Below are 20,288 nucleotides of genomic sequence, written 5' to 3'. Positions count from 1 at the left end.
CACACACACACACACACACACACAGAGAGAGAGAGAGAGAGAGAGAGAGAGAGAGAGAGAGAGAGAGAGAGAGAGAGAGAGAGAGAGAGACTTTCAAATGGTTTCAAATTAACACTTGAGTGGCTTTCACTGTTCTGAGCCCACTATCAACATTTGCAGGGAGCCAACTGCTGGAATTTTAATTGAACATATTTCTCTTTTACACCAAGTTGAGGCTATGGTAGCCTCTGGGTAATGTTCAGGCCAGGTTTATCTCCCTGCCTAAAATGAGCACTGCCTCCAGGTAAAGTTAGATGATGAATTACCAAGTAAATTTAATTCACGTATGAGGGCTGCTGGGGAGAAAATGGGCCAACATGTGAATCTGCCTTAAAAGCAGCAAGTGCTTTACCCATCTCCATTTGTGGAGAAAAATTCTCCCCAAGCTACTACCTGTCTGACGGCGGTTAGACTCAGGAAGGTCCTTGGTAGTAAAAGAGATGGTCAATCAGCCCCCTGGGGGAGTGGGAGCTATTATGAGATCTTACTGCTGGCAAATTGGTTAAAATAGGACCCTTTAAAATAGAATGCTTAATGGCAAAGTTTTATTCTCTATTCATTACTATAAAGATATCTGAAATTTCTTTGCCTCAATATTCAGATATCTATGTGTGGGGTTTTGTTTTTTTTTTTTTCTTTTTTTCCGGGACTCACAAGAAGGTGATTTTTGAACATCCTTCTGAGACATTCTAAGTTTTAGTCCCCATCTATGTGGCAGTGTTGTTACATGCATAGACTTGCTTACTTCTTCGGTCAAGTAATTGGACATTATGATGCTATTTAACCACATCAGGAAAATTGGGAGGAAGGATGAGTAAGATGAGAACTTCCCAATGTCTTTGCATGGGAGGGCACAGAAATGTAAAAATGTCTGGGACTCTGAGCCGATGTTGCCCTGTCTTTCAGCTGAGGCTGAACAGTAAAGGATGTTCTATACATGGATACTAGGCATCTAGGGCTTTCCTGAGGGAAGATACCTGATCAAACCCTGGTTGTAGACAGTAAGTGAAAAATTGAAGTCATGTTGTAAGTCTCCTGTGTGCATTGTAGGACCCTGTTGGAGAGCCTATCCATCTATTTTGACAACCAGGGAATTCTCCAGGGCTTTCTTCTGTCATGGCCCTCATTTAACATTGTGATGTGAGAAGGAGGTGCACCTTCTAATGGGGAGAAGGGTGATGTGCTATTGCTTGTCTGCCTCGAGTCTTACAGCCTCCTCTGATATTGCTTCAGGGACCACAATAGAGGATAACTTGAAAACTGGGAATCATTTATGTTGGAGGAAGTTTTAGAGACAAATGCCTTTACCATTTGGGCATGTTTCCACTGTTTCTTCTGTGATCAATATGTATAGGGTTTTGACTACATGGAGTTCATTATGAATATGAAGGGCATGCAGATGTGAATGTCTATCTTTAAATCCATATATGCATATAAATTGATACATAAACCTCCCCTAAGGGAATAATGAACTAAAATAATTTTTAGAGTACAACATGGTGCTTCTGGAGGAACGTGGTTTAACACGTTCTCTGTGTAACACAGCAAACATTTTTAGAGTTATATGTGCTCTGTGTATATGGTTTTGTGTGATTTTTTTTCCCCTCTGAATTAAAAACAGTGCAAAGATGCTGAAAGGTGTTTGTGATCTGAGTGCAGTGGGATTACTGATTGCTTAAACTTATAAATGAAATTACAGCATGGCTCCCATGCAATAGTAAATTCCTGGTCACCTGGTCCCTAGCTCTCAGCTGCTAGGTTGTCAGAATGATCTTTTTATGGTGTGTTTCTGCTCTTTTGCTTTTATTGCCTGCAATTCACATAAATTCGGGCTTTTGACCAGGACTGCCATTACCATGGCTTTTATTTTTCATCGCTCTGGACATTGTTGGCAATCAAAGGAGATGTAAAACAAAATGAAATACCAACATTGGAAGGAACATATAAACAGTCCTCATGGAAACAGTAGACTGAGAAATTGAGTGAGCTATTTACAAAGGGAGCAATACAAATCACCAAGAAGCACCCGGAACCACACCATCTTACTGGCAACTAAAACAGTAACAGGATAATAGTTTCGATTTGTCAAGTTAGTGGCTGTGGTAACGGCGACGACTGACCCTGTTGAAAAGAATCCAGTACCTGGAAAGACTCCCATATATATTTACTGAATATGGCATAGATTAGATGTCCCTGGAGGGCAATTAAATTTACATATCAACATCTTAAACATTTTAATGCTCATTGCTACAGCAACATTGCTCCTAGAAATTTGCCATAGGCAGTGTGTCGATTTGCGTCGCTAAACACTTTGAGAATCTAATGAAACTAATGAATCCTCTCTTGGAAAAATTCAAGCGTGTGATGCAACCAAACCTGCATTTAATTTCTCACGTTGCTTTAGTAACTGACAAACTCCAGCAAAGTGGTAATTCTTCATAGTGCATACACATCACCTTTCCTTGTTCCTACCACCCAAGTACTCTTCCTTTGGCAATTGTAAGTGATCCATAAAGCCACTGCTCTGGGTATCTCCATATTTAATAGATTCCATAAGAAAAATTGTGTCCTGATATATTGTACTGTAGCATATTTTTATTTATTTACTTTAAAAAGTTGAGACAGGTAGTTGTGCAGAATTGTCTATGTAGTAGATGACTTTGGACCCCTACTTTTCCTTCCTCTTCCTCCTGAAAAGACTGGGATTGTAAGCTAGGCACGTACAACTACAAACTAATATACTTCATCTAAATAGCAAAAGAAAAATGGCCGTCAAGATCCCGTCGGGATGAGTCTTGTTGGTGCCTTTAACACAAAGGTCATCATTTTTTCTTTTCCTTTATATATTTTAAAGCTTAAACAATGTCCTTGTGGTAACTAGTTTTCTTGGTTTTGTGGCAGACTACCTGATGGAACAACTCAGTGGAAGAAAGATGTATTTTGTTTCGCTGTGACTGCCCTTCATATCAGGAAGGGCATAGTGCTGGGGTTGGGGGCAGCTTGGTTTGTGGGGCCAGGGCATTTTGTGATGGCTCTTTGTCAGGCAACAGATGGGGAGCGGAGTCAGCTAGGCGTGAACTTAGGAGTACATTTCCGACTTCTACTTCCCAGTCTCCATGGCCTTCAAAAGAGAGCTACAACCTCTGGAAGTAACACTCAAAGCACGAGCCTTTGGGGGACATCGCAGCTCCAAAGCCTAGCACACTCACCTCCCCCATTTCTCTTTTCTGTGCTTTGCTTTGATAAAGTCTGGGTGACTGACAGGCAGGTAGCGCATCTTTGCAGCATCTGTTCCTGTATCATTTGGTTGGAGTCAAATTGTCCCCTGTAAATGTATCTCTCCATTTGTAATTACTGAGTAACTCTTGGGAAGTGGTTTTGTGACTATCTATCATCTCATTAAACAGCCATTCCTAGCTTTAACACCTATTGATGTTTTTTAACTGAAAGGTATACTAAACTGAGGCTGCCAGGTTGTGGCTTTATAAATCTCATAACTTTTATTACCTTTGTTAGGTAAAATTTCTTTGTTCATTTATATAGATAAGATTATACTCTGATTCTCATTGTGTATACTTGTCACCACTATCATTAATATCAATATCCAGACAGCCCTTATTAGGTCAACAGAATGGTCTCCATCTCTCCATCAGACGTGCTGTTGTTATTCTATTTTTTCTACTCTCTGGCACAGTTATGGAATGGTCTGAGATTTTTAACGGTCAGACTTGGAACCAGTTTTCTCCAGTAAAACTGGTTACTCTGAACATGCCACTGTGCACCGGGTACTGGACACAGATAAGAACATGTGTACATGTATGAATGCAATCATGTGCACAATATCTACCTTTGTGTGAGTACCAGTATCTATACATTAGAAACCATGGATTTGTTTTAATTTCTTCAATTTCCCAGGAAAGTCACAGGGTTCGGTGTAGCCTTTTGCCTCTCCACATTGGCTTCTCACAGTGGGAACCTTGTTCTTCACATTTGCTCTTTTAACTTTCAGCTTTAGCAAGCACACAGTAGGTCGAGGATCACACATCTGCACCACTTTGCAAGGCAGCATGCAGCAAATAAAATTCCACATTGCCTTGTAGTTTTTCTTGCTCAAGGACAGAGTGTTGGGATACCTGAAGGCGACATCATTTGAGGGTTTTATCCCCTTCACTCTGGTTGTATACTTCCTTTGCAATACAGAGAGACTGCCCCAGTTTTTTGTTTTATCTCACTTTGAACTATTTCTCCCCATTCCTGTTGCCTGTATTAATCTGTCTCCCTGATTATGGAAATTACAAGTGTGTGGAATGATGGTTTAAAAACTCATTTTCCCAAGCGTGTGCTCTGTTCTCATGTAACTGTGAGATTTAAATCCTATTATCAGCCACCCACTGTTGGAAACCAGTCCCTGTTCTTTCTGGGTTTCCTTTTTCCCAACTGAGCAAAGTCATACAACTATGTGCCCTTCCTTCATCTTCTTGCTTATACAAAGCAGTAACATTTTGGTTTGCTTTGATTCACATTGAAATATAGCCCATAAGCTATTTCCTGTGAATAAATTCTTTTTATTGTATACCATAGTACATCTAATATAGTTTTGTAATAGCATCTTATATGGATGTCCTGTAATTTATCAAACTGCTTTGTTTTGTAGGAGCATGTAGGTTTTTATGCATTTTATAATCATAAGTGATAATGCAATGGATAAAATTGTGGTGCATTTCTTTATGGATGTAATATTTTTAGTAAAGTCCTAGATGTGGCATTGCAGATGCAGAAGTGTCATACCAGCTTGCAATTCAGTCATCAAAAAATAAGAGTGACTGCTTCATTCTATTCTTGCTACCAAGAAAGAGCAAGGAGGATTTTGTGGGAGGCTTTGCGGGGAGGAAAGGAAGGGGCACATGATATTATTTGTTGTATTAAATATTTAATCTCAATTGGAGGTTTCTGCCTCACCTTTGATCATTCAGTTCTCAGATAAAAGATACAAAGCCTTGATATTTACAATAAGCCTTTAAGTCACTAGAGCTGGGCAGATAGCATCCTTCTATGCCATTATGTCTGCTCTGTCAGTAACCCAGACTTGCCATGTTCTGCCTGGGCTGCTGTTGCTCCAACTGGCTACCCTTCATGGCCAGTTTTCATGACCCCTTGCCCCATAGTGTCTTCTCTTCTCTCCAACTTCTACCTCCTCTCCTCTCATGGCCCTGCCTCTCACCCCAAGCCTGGGGACCGTAACTATGCCCACCTGCTTCTCTTCTGTGCAGCTTTAGGCTGTAGGCATCTTTATTCAACCAATAGATTTAAATTAAGAAGCAAGGTTAATGGCATCACTTGGTGTATGTGAGGATTTCCTTGTCTCTGGGGGCAACCAGACCTTGGGTGCCAGTATTTAGCATGAAAATACATAGCAACAGACCAGTCCTCAGCAGTAACAATGAAAATAAAAGAAAAGACAATGTTTGAAAGATTAAAATCAGGAAGATGAGAGAAAATGGTAAGACCAAACCAAATGTGCTTTTTACAATATTTCTTTCTTTCTTTTTTATTAAATATTTCCTTATTTACTACTCCAGCTTTTGTGATACTCTGTGAGACATAGGTATAAGAGTTGTATTGTAGATGCACCCATTAAGGTTGGGATCCCCACAGTTCCTTACTCTCTGTATTTGACCAACTGTGGATCTCATTAATAGTCTCTGTCTGTCCTAAAAGGAAGCTTCTTTGAGAAGAAATGGGGACTCTACTGATCTGTGTGTATTAAGAAAAGCATTTAGGGGCTGGTGAGATGGCTCAGCGGGTAAGAGCACCCGACTGTTCTTCCGAAGGTCCAGAGTTCAAATCCCAGCAACCACATTGTGGCTCACAACCATCCACAACGAGATCTAACTTCCTCTTCTGGAGTGTCTGAAGACAGCTACAGTGTACTTACATATAATAAATAAATAAATCTCAAAAAAAAAAAAGAAAAGCATTTAGGAATTATATTGCTTTAAGACAGTCACAACAGTAAGCTCTCCTTTCAGCAACAGACCTTGCTTTGGGGAAAAAAAAAATAAAGATTAAAGTAAAACAAAACAAAAACAAATTCCAGTGAAAATTTGTGTCAAGGTTTTCATTTGAACTCATCTTTACTGCTCTGTAGGACATGGTGATTCAGGATTACCCTCTCCTGTTTTATGTCTACCTCCATAGAACACTTACTGAGAGCTGTGGCCCTGTAGCCAATTGCTTTGTGTATTTATCCCTTCTTACACAAGGTTGTACTGTTGTAGGTCTTTACAAACATCTAGTGCCTTCTGGTGTCTACTTCTGATGAACTGTGCACCAAGGAAAATAGACTGAAAAATACTCCAAGGACTGACATTAGGGACATTTTTCACCTACCACAGTCCCTGTCCCCTGAAAACATTCCTCAGGGTGATTTTCAAGCAGTCTGCTTGGCATTTTAAATTAATCATTCCATTCGTTTACATTTCAAATGATATCCCACTTCCAGGTTAAACCTCCACAATCCTCCATCCCACAACCTCCCTCTCCTTCCTCCCCTTTGCCTCTATGAGGGTGCTCCTCCATTCACCCATACTCTCCTGCTCCCCCCCCCCCAACATCCTCCTACTCTGGGGCATCAAACCTCCTGCGGACCAAGGGCCTCCCCTCCCACTGATGTCAGACAAGGCCATTCTCTGCTACATATGTATCTGAAGCCATGGATCCCCCCCTGTACACTACTTGGTTGGTGGTCTAGTCCCCGGGAGCACTGGGTGATCCAGCCAGCTGATATTGTTCATCCTATGGGATTTCAGTCCCCCTCAGCTCCTGCAGTCCTTCCTCTAGCTCCCTAACCAGGGTCCATGGGCTCAGTCTGGTGGTTGGCTCCAAACATCCATATCTGCATTGGTCAGTTGCTGGCTGAACCTCCCAAGGAGCAGTCATACCAGGTTCCTGTCAGCAAGTGACTTCTGTCAGCAACAGTGTTGGGTTTGGTGTCTGCAGACAGGATGGATTCCCAGGTGGGGCAGTTCTCAGATGGCCCTTTTTTCAGTGTCTGCTCCATTTTTTTTTTTTTAAATCCCTGTTCTTCCTTTGGACAGGAACATTTCTGGGTTAAAATCTTTGAGATGGGTATGTGGCCCCATTGATTCAGCATTAAGGCAATGTTCTCATGTGACCATCCAGGGGTCTATAGCAGGCTCCTGAACTTCAGTCCCACCCTCAGTATACCTCAGTATTGAGAAAACAAGGGTGAGTTACCAGACTAGTCATGAAATTAATTGTTTCCGTGCTACTGGATGACTCAGTTCTGGGTCTCACCATCCTGAGGTTAGCTCTCCCAATGGGACCTGACAAGGGAATGTGAGCTTCCATGTAGTATCATTTTTATTAAGTGCCTTTGTCTTCAGGGGCATACTTTAATGCCCTTTAGATAAATGGCTTCCGTCTTTGATAGTGACAGTGACAATATTTCCAAGCTTCACATATCCAAGATCCAAATGACAGGACAAAATTGCATATTGGAATTGCTTGGTAAGTGAAAGATAGGGTGTAAAAATCTTCTTTCTGCTTTAGTGAAACAAGTTAATATAGTATGGATAAAAGAAGCAAATTTACTTAAACATCAATCACTTAAACCCATAATTATGAGATATATACTATGGTTCACAGCAGAAATTTTTTAAACACATATACATATTTTGTGTGTATATATATGTATATGTATATATATACACATATACATGTCATATATGTACACACAGATGTTCTATATATACACATGTTATATATATACACACACATGTAATACACACACATATATATATATGGTTTCATTGAAGTTGTTAATAAAATTTAATTAATTATTCCTGGATATTAAGTCTTATTTAATTTACTTTACAAAACAATATATTTCTCAGCAAAGTTCCTATCAATGTGGTTTTAGGTTTTATCAATAGAACCCATAAAAATGTTGATGTATTCAAATATTCTTGATATCTGTGACCATAGGAAAAATTACTGAAATATATAAGGGCTTGAGCATAAATATGCTATAGAGAATATGCATTTGATAAAATTGTATTGTTTGCTTTTTAGCGTTGTTGGTACATTATAGACAGTACCCTGACTGAGTAGGCAGATTCCTTGGGGAATAGCCTTGCAGGAAATGGTACCAGACCTATCTTTCTTATGAATATAATTTTGTTTCACTCAAACATCATTGACTTGGATGCTAGTCACAATAAAAAATACCTATACAGCAACCTGGTGCTTAACTAAACTACTGGCCACTGAAGTGCAGTCAAAGTCATATAGAACTTCCACTGTAATAATACCTATGGTATGACTCCTAGAAGCCAGATCATGGAGGGATGTGGTAAATAACATGGACACTCATCTGCAACTCGGGAGACATAGACCCAAGTGCTACTTCTGTTCACTGGTCGACCTGGAACAGCTGTTGAGTTCTCATTGAAAAATGGGTGATTTGGTTTAGATCAGTGGTTTCCACACTGGCCAAAGATAGGTACACATTTTCTATTATATATGCTATGCCTTAAATTATTTCACCCCCTCAAACCTCCCCATATGAGTGAAATTTATTATTTGATAAATTATATATAGGTATACCACAAGAAAGGTGCTGTCAGCAAACACTTTTTAAAGCTTTTTTTTTTTTTGAACATTAAAAAATAGTTTGTAGATCAATCACTTCCTTTCACCACTTTGCTGAGTTTTTCTGGGTTCCAGGAAGAATGAATGGAGACTTCTCAACCCCTTGGAGAGTGATACCTAAACCAGCAACACTTGTTGGGAGCCTTCTGGCAGGCTGACCTCTGTATGACGGGCTCATCAATGGGAGTACAGATAGGTTGCAGCAGATGGTGGCAAGGGTCCTGGATCTTACTGTCCAAACTTATGTCTTGGCTCCCAGCTAGCCTGGACAAATTGTTTTATCTCTCCATGGGATGCTTGTCATCTTCTCTGCTCCAAGGCACTGGGAACACCAAGCTCAGTGAGTGTGTGTTACCTTGGGATGTCCCAACACCAGCACAGCTGTGAAACAGCATCAGTTGCACGTGATGAGAGAGAGAGGGGAGGCATGAAAGAAGTGAATGTCTCCTTGGTGGATTTGTTCCCTCTAAGCCCCATCCATTAGAGGTACAACCTTCTGGGGCTGCTGAGTTAATAGAATATCCAAATTTCAAGATGGGTCACTAAATCTGCATATTCCCATCCTAACCCACATAGTTGTCAGTGAATCTGATGCATGCAATGCTTTTACCATCATATGTGATACAAACATCCTTTAGAACTTTCCCATGCCCTTGGAGTTTGATTTTGCTATGGACATAGCAAGTGATGGACATAGGTAAATGGTGTCTTGAGACCTTTAGCAATGCTACTTAGTGGCTCTTTTTCTGTCACTGGTGAAAGTAGACACTAGCTTAGCCAAATGGATTTAATCTATATACCATGTTTTACCCCAATGCTTTAAAATTCCCTTTATAAATATCTATGCATTATTAAATAACATTTATTAATTTTTCATTAAGACCATTGAGTTTCGAATTTCTGCCCCATTCTTCCCCAAACATACTTCCAAAATAAAACTATTTTCCTTAAAAATCTTTACCTTATGGATAGTAAACATCTATAAGGAGAGTTACACTTTTTCTTTGGATGGCTGTCAGAATTTTATTACTAGGAAATGGCTTTTGATTCGGATGAGTTAACTACAGCTTTTTAATGAAAATCTTTTGAAAAAGTACCTTTTAATTATCTTGCAGTGGAATTCTCTGTATAACTTTCAGAAAGAAGTGTGTTTGTGTGTGTGTGTGTGTGTGTGTGTGTGAGAGAGAGAGAGAGAGAGAGAGAGAGAGAGAGAGAGAGAGAGCACAGAAAGTATAGCAAAAGAATTCCCCTTCCACCATACTACCTTTCTCTCACATATAAACTTGGTTATTTCTAGTTTCAAAAAGCAGAATGGATGTACTTTGTATTTTCAATTTAGGTACCCAAATTAGTTGTTTCCTTGTGTGTGTGTTAGAATACATACAACAGGATTCTCCAGCACCCTCACCTCCACTGAGCCACTTAACTCTTCCAGGCTTCTAAAACAGAAGCTCAGAATCCTCCAAGCAAGAGCAGCCAATCATTGTGCCTCAAGCTTCCATTTCCCACCAATCTAGTTTTTGTGTCTGTTTTACTATGTGATAAATTGCAATCTTTGTCTATTTTGTGACTGACTTATTATGTTGAACATTAACAGTCTCAGATTTTATCCATGTGGTAGCATATGCAAGAATTTCCTCCCCTTGGCACTAAATAATATTTCACTGTATCAGTGTATCTGCATATTCACTTGGGTGATGCTGGGCCTTGGGTTTTTTCCACACTTTAACCATTAGGCATAATGGGTCCTTTGATCTTGAACATATAAATTATCCCATTAAGACCCAGCAATTTGCTCTTTTGAGAAGGACAAATGAGTCATGTGAATCAAAATCTGTTTTGACTTTTTGATGAACTATAGTAGTTTGTATAGGTCCAATGAACCCACAATTAGAGGCCAGTCCTCAGGTTGGTGCTGTGGGACCGAACAGTACTTTGGAGGAAGTGGGAATTAGTAGAGACATGAGATACTTTTGAGTGAGTTCCTTTATAGTTCTTGAGAGAACGTTGTAAAAGTTCAAGCTAAGTGATCCCCACCCTCTTCTTTTGTCTCTGCTCCTGCTCAGCATCCAACCTCTTCTTTTTATTGATATTCTGCTAAGATGTGTCTATCAGTTGCCCTTGCCTGAAGTTAACCAACACTCCCCAGTACCTTGCCCCACTCTTGGACTTTGATTTCCCAAATTTTGGGCTACACCAACCTCCTTTATAAATATGTAGGCTGAGCCAAACATCCTTGTTTCCTTTCTGCTGGGATAAAATTGACTAAAAGCAACTTAAGGGAGGAGAGGATTTATTTGCTTCACACTTCCAGGTCACAGTGTATCAATGAGGGACATCAAGGCAGGAGCTCAAGCAACAGCTTGAAGAGGAATGCTACATGGTTCATAAACAGACTCATGCTTAGCTAGCCTTCTTTATAGACTTGGGACCACCTACCCAGGGAAAGACTGCCCACAGTGAGCCTCTACATCAATTACCAATTAAGATACCCCCCCCACACACACACATGCACACATACAAATATGCATACCCCCCCACACACACACATGCACACATACAAATATGCCTATGGATCAATATAATTTTGGCAATTAAGACCTCTCTCAGGTGACTCTAGGCTGTGTCAAGTAGATAAAAAGTATTTTACTGTCTGATGAATAACTAGCCAAAATATTATTTCCATATGATTTTTAAATCTTCCAATGTGGTATCATTTTTTCATCATGCTAATGCCTATAATCATCATTTATTGTTTTGGTAGCAGTCATAGTAATGTGTTTTAAGTATTAATAGTATTTTCTTGCAGTTCTGATAATGTTTCTCAAATAATCAGTGTCTGAGTTAGGTTTCAATTGCTGTAGTAGAAGACCATGACCAATAGCAACTTGAGGATAAAAGGGTTTATTTGACTTACATAACCCAGGTCACAGTCCATTGATGGACACCAACATGAGAACTTAGGACAGGAACCTGGAGACAGGAACCAAAGCAACAACCATGGAGAAATGCTACTTGCTAGCTCATTCCTCATGTTCAGTTTGCTTTCTTATAACCCCCAGGACAAGTTGCCTGAGAGTGGGAGTGCCCAGTGTTCTACCATCTTCCATATACTTTATCAAAGAAGAAGATGTCCACAGGCTTACCTACAGGTCAATGAAATGGCAACATTTCCTTAAAGGAAGTTCCTTCTTCTTTGATGACTCTAGCTTATGTCAAGTTGATGAAACCCAACACGGATATCAATGTTGAACATCTTTTCTCATGGAGTAGCCATATGCCCATCTTCTGCAGACAAAAATCTAGGAACGGACCGTGCCTTAGTTTTTTTTTTTCATTGCCAGGATTGAAGATTTGCATTGCCAGACCCAGCACAATTACACTTCTAAAGGGAAGCTCTTGTTTCAGAGAGAACCAGTGCACAAGTGTTGCACTAAAACCTCACTTTCATGTTCTAAAGCTTTTGTATGCAGTGCTGTGGTCCCACTAATCATAACCATTGACTTGGCACCATTGTGACTAAATTCCATTCATCTATTTTGTACCTTGTTCCTCACATTCATAGTGTTTAGATCTCTGTGTCTAAATTTCAACCAAACTCTATACATTTTGAATTGTTAATTGGCCCCTTAGGTTTCCTGTAGTTCTTTAACGGTAGCACTGCTGAGCAACAGTCTTACCCATTCCAGTGAGAAAAACAATTATGTATACCTCCTGGCAGACTAGGAGCAAGGGCACATGTGTAGTGATCAGAGGACAACTAGTGGAGGTCAGATCTCTCCTTCCAACATGTGGGTTCAGGAATCAAACTACAGTTTTCAGGCTTGGTAGCAAGTGTATTCACCATCTGAATCCTTTTGCTTTTCCATAAGCATTTTTTAAAACTCAGTATCTGAATCCTTTAGAATTATTTTTTCCTAGTGTTAATAGTGCCTATCTAGATATTTGATAACCTCGCATTCTAGTCTTATCTAATCTCTCAGATATAGCCACATAACCAAATACCCATCATTTCAAAAACTGTTTATGTTAAAAAAAACAGATAGGCATTGTGGCATTTTTAAAAAAACGTCTCAGCGGAAGGAAACGAGTCACGCTTCAGGCTGTTCTTTAGACAGAACACTTTTTGTGTCTTTGGTATTAGCTGGAAGCAAGCAGCACAAAGGAAGTCAAGAAGGGAAGGATGGGGGGGGGGGGAAGGATCCAGCCAAGAGATAAGCTTAATAAAGGCTTTGGTTTGCAGACTCCTGGTTTCCTGCTCTCCTTGAGTGCTTGCATTTCTGATTGATTGAAAGTAAACTTCTAGTGACCTATGATTTCAAAGAAATACCAAATGAAAGGAAAGAGCATCATCAGCCACTTTCAAATGTTGGGGGGCGGGGGGTTGGGAGGGGAAAGTTGTGCTCGAAGAATTAGATTTTCTAAATATCCAACTCTATTTATAGTTTGTAAACATTTGTCCTGGAGAAAACTTGAAAGAAAGAAAGAGAAGAAATTCCACTTCCAAGGGTCAAGGAGTATGCATACCCCTTTGGTGTCTATCAAGTTGCTCTGCTATCAGAATAAGCTCAGTGCATCAGACTGACCCTTTGCTCTGTTTCCTGTCTCCCATCTGCAGGTCACCTATCTGGGAAAAGTCTCTACCACAGGCATGCAGTTTTTGTCCGGTTGCACCGAGAAGCCAGTCATTGAGCTCTGGAAGAAACACACACTGGCTCGAGAAGATGTTTTTCCGGCCAACGCCCTCCTAGAGATCCGGCCGTTTCAAGTGTGGCTTCATCACCTTGACCACAAGGGCGAAGCAACAGTACACATGGATACCTTCCAGGTGGCTCGCATCGCCTACTGCACAGCCGACCACAACGTGAGCCCCAACATCTTCGCCTGGGTGTACAGAGAGATCAACGATGACCTATCTTACCAGATGGACTGCCATGCAGTGCAATGTGAGAGCAAGCTGGAGGCCAAGAAGCTGGCGCACGCCATGATGGAGGCATTCAAGAAGACTTTCCACAGTATGAAGAGTGATGGGCGGATCCATAGGAGCAGCTCATCGGAAGAGGCTTCCCAGGAATTGGAATCTGACGATGGCTGAAGGAACTTAAGATGTTCCAGCGAAGGCAGCATTTGGGCAAGGAGTTTCAGAAGCTAGACGTGTCTGTAATGATTCAAATTTGGTACGAAAAGACTGCCAACCTATTGGCTGATCATGCTTTTTAAATTCAGAAGAGTGATTCTAAATCTAAAGAATCATATCGTTAATTATGTGACATTGAAATCTGCTGCTGCCGTGATCTTGAGGAGAATACAGATGGGGAGGAAGGTTCCAGACTCTCCTCTCGATTTTTTTTTTCCTTCTCCTATTCCAACACTTCCTGCTGGGAGATCTCCACGCCTATTTTCACCATTCTCAGGCAAATACTCCGTGGCTGTAGTTTGACGGACTGTTCCAATCTGCCTTATGAAATCCAACAAGAGTGTTAGTGGCATCTCTGTGATCCCTAGGCAGGCGGGAGGCATGGGGAGGTGCTGCTGGTGTGGAGGCTGCAGGATGGAAGGGACGGACTGGTTGCTCTTCTCCCTTGGCATGTTTGCAGATACTCTCCTCAGTCCGTGAATCAGCACAGCTTGGATTGAGCTTTACAACTAACAGCGCGCTAGATGGCAGTTAATTCACAGTTAAAGATAATGCTTTTTATTTACATGAATATATCAAGTAGTACCTTCCTATTGTATTCACTTCCTCTATTTTCTTAGAATTCTTGCAACTAATGATTGTTCCCCTCCTTCTCCCACCACCAAGTTCTTTGTCCTTCCAACCTCCCAGAAAGGGATGAAGGCTCAACATACTGCAGGACTCCAAAAGGGAAGAAAATAACAAATTAAGTAAATAAATGATCAGGAAACCAACCAGGAATCTCAGACATCAGAAACCCTAGTAAAGAAGTGGATGAGTGGCCAAAGTCTATAGAGGCTTCCCTTTAGCAAGCCCTGAGATATAACTTCCTTGGTTATGAATCTTGTTGAATGACTCCTTTTGGAAAGTTTAAACTCTGACATGGCATTGCCCTGGAAGTCTTGCCCCATCATTTAACAAGAAACTCAAGTAGAAAATGAGTGACATCAAGTCAGTTTGCCTAGAAATCCCATGTCTTTCTGGAAACCTAAAGGGAAACATGATCTTGTTGTCCTGAAAATGATATTTTAGAGTCTGAGTGACCCCTTTGACTATCAGTTCTGAAGAGCAATTCTCACTGGTAACTTGACATCTCTCAATTTCAGGATCTTTGCCTCTCATTAAAAGTCATGGAAAATATACACATTTAAGGTGAATAGACACATTAAGGTGGCAAATGATCTACTTTTTCAAGTAATATTGCTCCTTTAAAAGGTGTGTTTTTATTTCTGGCGATGTCAGGGGCAACGGGGTACCTTAGAAGCCTTAAGTGAGAGCTAATATAATCCAGACAGCAATGGTGTTGGTATTTTTGGTCTGTGTACCCGCGTGCCCATGTATATGTTTGTGTGTGTGTATGAGTGTGTGTGTATGTGTGTGTGTATGTTTGTAAGTCCCCTGTGTGGGTCCAGTTTCAAGGCATGTACAATAAGCATGGAGTCGTATTGGTGAGGACTCACCTCCTGAAGATATGCTTGTTGCTTTATGATATATGTAAACTATTCTTTAGAAAAATGCATTCACTCTTTAATAAAAGTATGTTTGTGTTAATAAAGCCAGGGCGTTTCACACTTTATATGAACTTCCCTTTTTTTAAGAAATGGAAATTTGACATGTAAAATAAATCAAACTTGGTAAACAGGGCAATTTTATCTATGTTTTTAATTGATCAAGCATAGGGCATTCCTTGTGTTTAGAAATCTTTTTCAATTTGTTTTTCATAGCTGGATACCCCTTAACAATAATGTTCTTAATGGTGTTGATCTTCATGCTTAATGTGATGGACTTATTTCAGAGAAGAATATTTCCAAACATTTTGCAAATAATTTCCATTTAGCTCCCCTCCCCCCGCCCATGTACAGGAATTGTCCATCCTGATTCTGAAAGGTAAACCTGTGATGATACCTTTGAAGAGTGGATAAAATTGTCTCCCCTGGGCTGTGATCTCTCAGAATGGTCACATTAATAAAGTGAAGAGCAGTGTCCTTCACGGAATCAGTAACGAACACAAAAAGACTTTGAAGGAGAAAGAACGGGTGCCTGCTGCACAGATGCATTCAGGTGTGGATTATTACCAAAGTCTGATTGAAATGGTGCTCCTCTGGATCTGATGTTCCCCCAATTCCAGTTTCATATCTTGTCCTTGAATTTCAATAGGACAAGAGAGGAGGAAGGAGGGTAGAGGGAGATAGGAGGGAACGGGAGCAAGGAAAGAGGAAGTGGAGAAAGAAGTATGAAAGAGATGGAAAAGAAGAAGCAAAGAGCCCGGCCAGTACAGCTCAAAGCAGTGACATCTGCTCCCTCACTAACTGGGCATCAGAACCCCTCTGCATACATTGATATTTATTATAAAAGGGTTTTGCTGAAATTCTGTTTTGAGTATGATGTGTGGCATGCTATAACTGGCTTGGATAATACCCACACAGCATTCTGCTTGGGAAGATGGGTAAGCAATTGAAGATGAACACAGAGTGGTATCTTTGAATTAACTAATGATGCCTTCTTGACAGCCAGTTGTTATTCCTCTAAAATGGATGTTCCAGCCTTTCTTTGTGTTTTAAATGTTTCCTGTTCCCTTCTGTACTAGAGTCTTTGGGTTAGTGGCCACGCCCTTTACTCTCATGATCATTAACGCCCATGCATTACAACCTAGTGGTAATATGGAAACTACTATAGTAGTGAGGAGCCAGGGGCTTAGATCTACATCCTTGGCCACAGGGACCTAGCCAGGACTTGTACTGAGATCCATCTGAGGCTGTGGCATCGTTGCTGTGTTGGGACAAGATTCGTCGTCTTTGGATTTTTATTTCCTCTCAAAACCTAGTTTATTTTAAATTAGAATACTAAAACTTTATAAATACTCTCCTCCCTACTCATTTTTGAAGTGTTTTTAACAGGAACAAAATTTTAAAAGCAAACGTCCAAGAGATTTAACATAACATAAAATTTTGATTACGTTAAGTTATTTTTCTGGCTATGGGCAATGGACAAAATTCTCTGGTTATACCACATCAAAATACCCCTTCAATTTTGTTTACACGAGGGTATGCAAGAACTTTGAGTGAAGAACTGAGGAGATGGCTCAGCAGTTGAGAGCGCTTGCTGGTCTTGCAGAGGACCCAGGTTTGGTTCTTAGCACTCATATCAGGTATGTCCCATACACGTGCAACTTCAGTTCCTGGGGATCTGATGTCCTGTTATGGGTCCTGGGTCCTGTTATTCAGTGCCCTCTATGATCACTAAGTGCACTTAAAATAAAAATTTAAGACCTAAACAATAGTGACAACATCAAAACCCCAAACCTTCTAAATCCAGTCTTTCTGCTACAATATTCTATGGTTTTATGTTATTCACTGTGGTTTCCAACTACACATCTATTTTTATAGTTACACAAATGCCTATTTAAATCTCTTGGATGTTAAGTTGTTTTTAGGATGGTGGAAACTATCTTTGTGTTGTTTGGTGGTATTCATGTTTTATCTCCAACATCCCTAGTAGGCAAAAGGAGGAACTAATTATGTGTCTTTTAGAGGGCTGCTGACTGGATGGAAGGCTTCATAGGTGGAAGAATCAGCATGTCACAGGTTCAAGGGCAAAATCCTGCAAATTGAGAAGGCTCCTTTACTTTCCCATTTTCATCAAAGATGAAAAAGAAAAAAAAGAAAGAAAGAAAAGAAAAGAAAAAGAAAATAGCTTTTTACTGAAGCAAAACATTATCTTTTAACTAATTATAAAGACAAATTAAGGATATTTGGTTAGATGGGGAAAAAACAATGTTAGACAAACCATACAACTGAAATGTAATATGCATGACTCAAGGAAACAGACAGATAAGATATCCATGGCACCTATGTTGAGCAGATTACAGCATGCTGGTCATATAGTGGTTTCTACTTATTTCTGTCATTTTGACCAATGAGGTATTGAAGGAGACACATTTCCATTCTCACAGTGGGATACATAGGGATTCAGCTGAGTTCTTCACAAGACTCACAATATAGAAAACATTTTGTTTTCTTCTGTCCCTTATTTTTTTCTCTTTTATTTTCTTCTTCTGTCATCTTTACCCCCTACTTTCCATCTTCCTCCTTTCTGCCTTAATTGCCTGTACATTATGGTTTCTTCCACTTTTAGGAGGGAATATAGTATGTACTATGAATCTGAGACCACACATGCTGGGGCTCATGGTCCACTAATGCAAAGATTGACACTACGGTTGGACACCACATGCATTAGTTGCTTTCCTGCTGTGTGTGCTGGTTGGCTTTTTGTTACCATTATACAAGGATCATCTGGGAAGACACAACCTCAATTAAGCAGAGCCTATATCAGAGTAGCCTGTAAGCAACACTGTGGGGACAGTTTCTTGATTAATGGTTGATGTGGCTGGGCAAAGCCCACTATGGGCAGTGCTACTCCTGGGCAAGAGGTCCTGGGTTGTAGCAAAAAGCAGGCTAAGCAAGCCATGGACAATAAGCCAGTAAGCAATGTTCTTCCATGACTTCAGATTCAGTTTCAGTCTCCAGATTCCTGCCTTGAGTTTCTGCATTAATGTATCCCTTAAGGATTTACTGTGAAATAGAAGTGTAAGCCAAATGAACCCTTTCCTTATCAAGTTCTCTAGGCCATAATGTTTTATCACAGCAATAGAACGTACACTAATACATCGAGATAAACACTCTACCCGAAGTAACCTAGGCAGAACAAAACAAAACAAAAACAAAAGGTTGATTTTGCCTGTGGCTTCAGATAGATAGAGTCCCCATTTTGGGGAAGAAGTGGCAGGAGAAACATGGAGGGGGGGCGGCAGCGTTTGAGAAGCAGAATGAAAGAGCAGGGTTGAGTCTATAATCCCTAAAACGTACCCCAAGTGATGTGTTCCTAAAGATTCTATTACCTCCCCAAGCAGCTTCACCAATTGGGGACCACTGTTGAAATACACAAGCCTGTAGAGGATGTTCTTCATTCATACCGCAACTCTTCTATTTAAGGTTTTAGTTAGGTGGAAGACCGTGATACTTTCAAGTACAACATAGCATTTCTTAAGGATCCCCAAAATTTGTTCTTCCCATCTCCCAGTTATACCCTAAACTAATTTTAAGCTAAGACTAAAGACTTGTAGCCATGAGAGGCAACTCCAAAATTCTTATTGATCTCAAACAGTTTCTGGGAGATGCCAAGTTTTGGCTGTTGGAACAAGTTTATAGAATAAATTTTTCAGTAAAAGAAAGTATGCTTTCTTTTGCCAAGTGGCAAAAGTCTCCACAAGAGGATGTGTGTCATGTCAAATACCAGTCTTAATAATAAAAATAATCAAAAGAATATAATCCAACTGCCCAGGGACAAAAATCTAACCGATCTCAATGTGGACAGTTAAAAATAAAAGATATTTGTTGAAAATGAATTCAAGACCTGGCCTTGGATAGTTGAGCAAAGCTGATGTTTACAAAGATATTAGAAGGGGATGTTTATTTTGGAGTTTCCAACAAAATCCTCTGGGGTTTTGTATGCTCCATCAAAATTGAATATTTAACAAGAATCCTAACAAATTTTGCTATGAACATTTGGTTTTCAAATATTCACAAATCCTGCCTGACTTGTGGGAGATCTTATGAGAAGCTACTCATATCCTCAGGAAATGGAATTCAGGAAATCTTCTATGTATGTAAAACAAAACAAACACTAAAAATGGCTAATCTCCTCCCCTTTGACACAGAAATAGAGTAGCTGAAATAATTGAAATGAAGCCTAATTTTTGTTCAACAAACTTCAAAGTCTCTTCTTTGCTAATAGTCTATTATCTCTTTAAACTATCAAGACACTAAGTCAATGTATATATACCATCTTATGTATGTCTGTAGTGTATTGATACAGTATGTACATCAATTGTGACAATCATCTTCAGTGTTCTGATATGTATTTCAAGATCATTATTGTGGGCTTTTTCAGGTTTTCAAGAGCGTGTGACCACACTAGACCAACACTAACTTAAAGGATCAGCTCTTAATGGCATCCTAGGATTGACTCCACCCATATTGTGCTCTATATTGAGTCTTTATTAAACAGAGCCAAGTAGGTTTGTTAAGCACCCAGGGCTGGTGCTAGGGCAGGTGGGGGTTCAGAGATGGAGGAGCCATTTTGTGTCCACTAGAATGGAAAGGCTGGCTTCTACCCACTAGGTGGACTTTTTCACAATACCCCTTTAACAAAGCAGTTGTGAATGGTACATGCATCCTGGTTCTTGTGGCTGTGAAGTAGTTGATAATGGAACTGTTCTACTTTAGTGTGACCACTTGTTGTTGATTCTTCTTCTTCTTCTTCTTCTTCTTCTTCTTCTTCTTCTTCTTCTTCTTCTTCTTCTTCTTCTTCTTCTTCTTCTTCTTCTTCTTCTTCCTCCTCC

General features: G+C 40.1%; 1 protein-coding gene across 1 annotated transcript in view; it reads left to right on the top strand.

The window, feature by feature from the left end:
• The window catches only part of Pid1 (phosphotyrosine interaction domain containing 1), a 218,910-nt gene extending 203,381 nt beyond the window's left edge, over positions 1 to 15,529 (top strand). The window contains exon 3 of the mRNA XM_021197711.1: positions 13,331 to 15,529. Coding sequence (XP_021053370.1) covers positions 13,331 to 13,807 — 477 coding nt within the window. The 3' untranslated portion in view covers positions 13,808 to 15,529. The remainder of the gene's footprint in view (positions 1 to 13,330) is intronic.
• Positions 15,530 to 20,288: the final 4,759 nt, after the last annotated feature.

This window comes from Mus pahari, chromosome 5 (assembly GCF_900095145.1).
Source record: "Mus pahari chromosome 5, PAHARI_EIJ_v1.1, whole genome shotgun sequence".
Lineage (NCBI taxonomy): Eukaryota > Metazoa > Chordata > Mammalia > Rodentia > Muridae > Mus > Mus pahari.
Note: the sequence above shows the minus strand (reverse complement) of the source record. Positions and strands in the feature narration are given on the sequence as shown.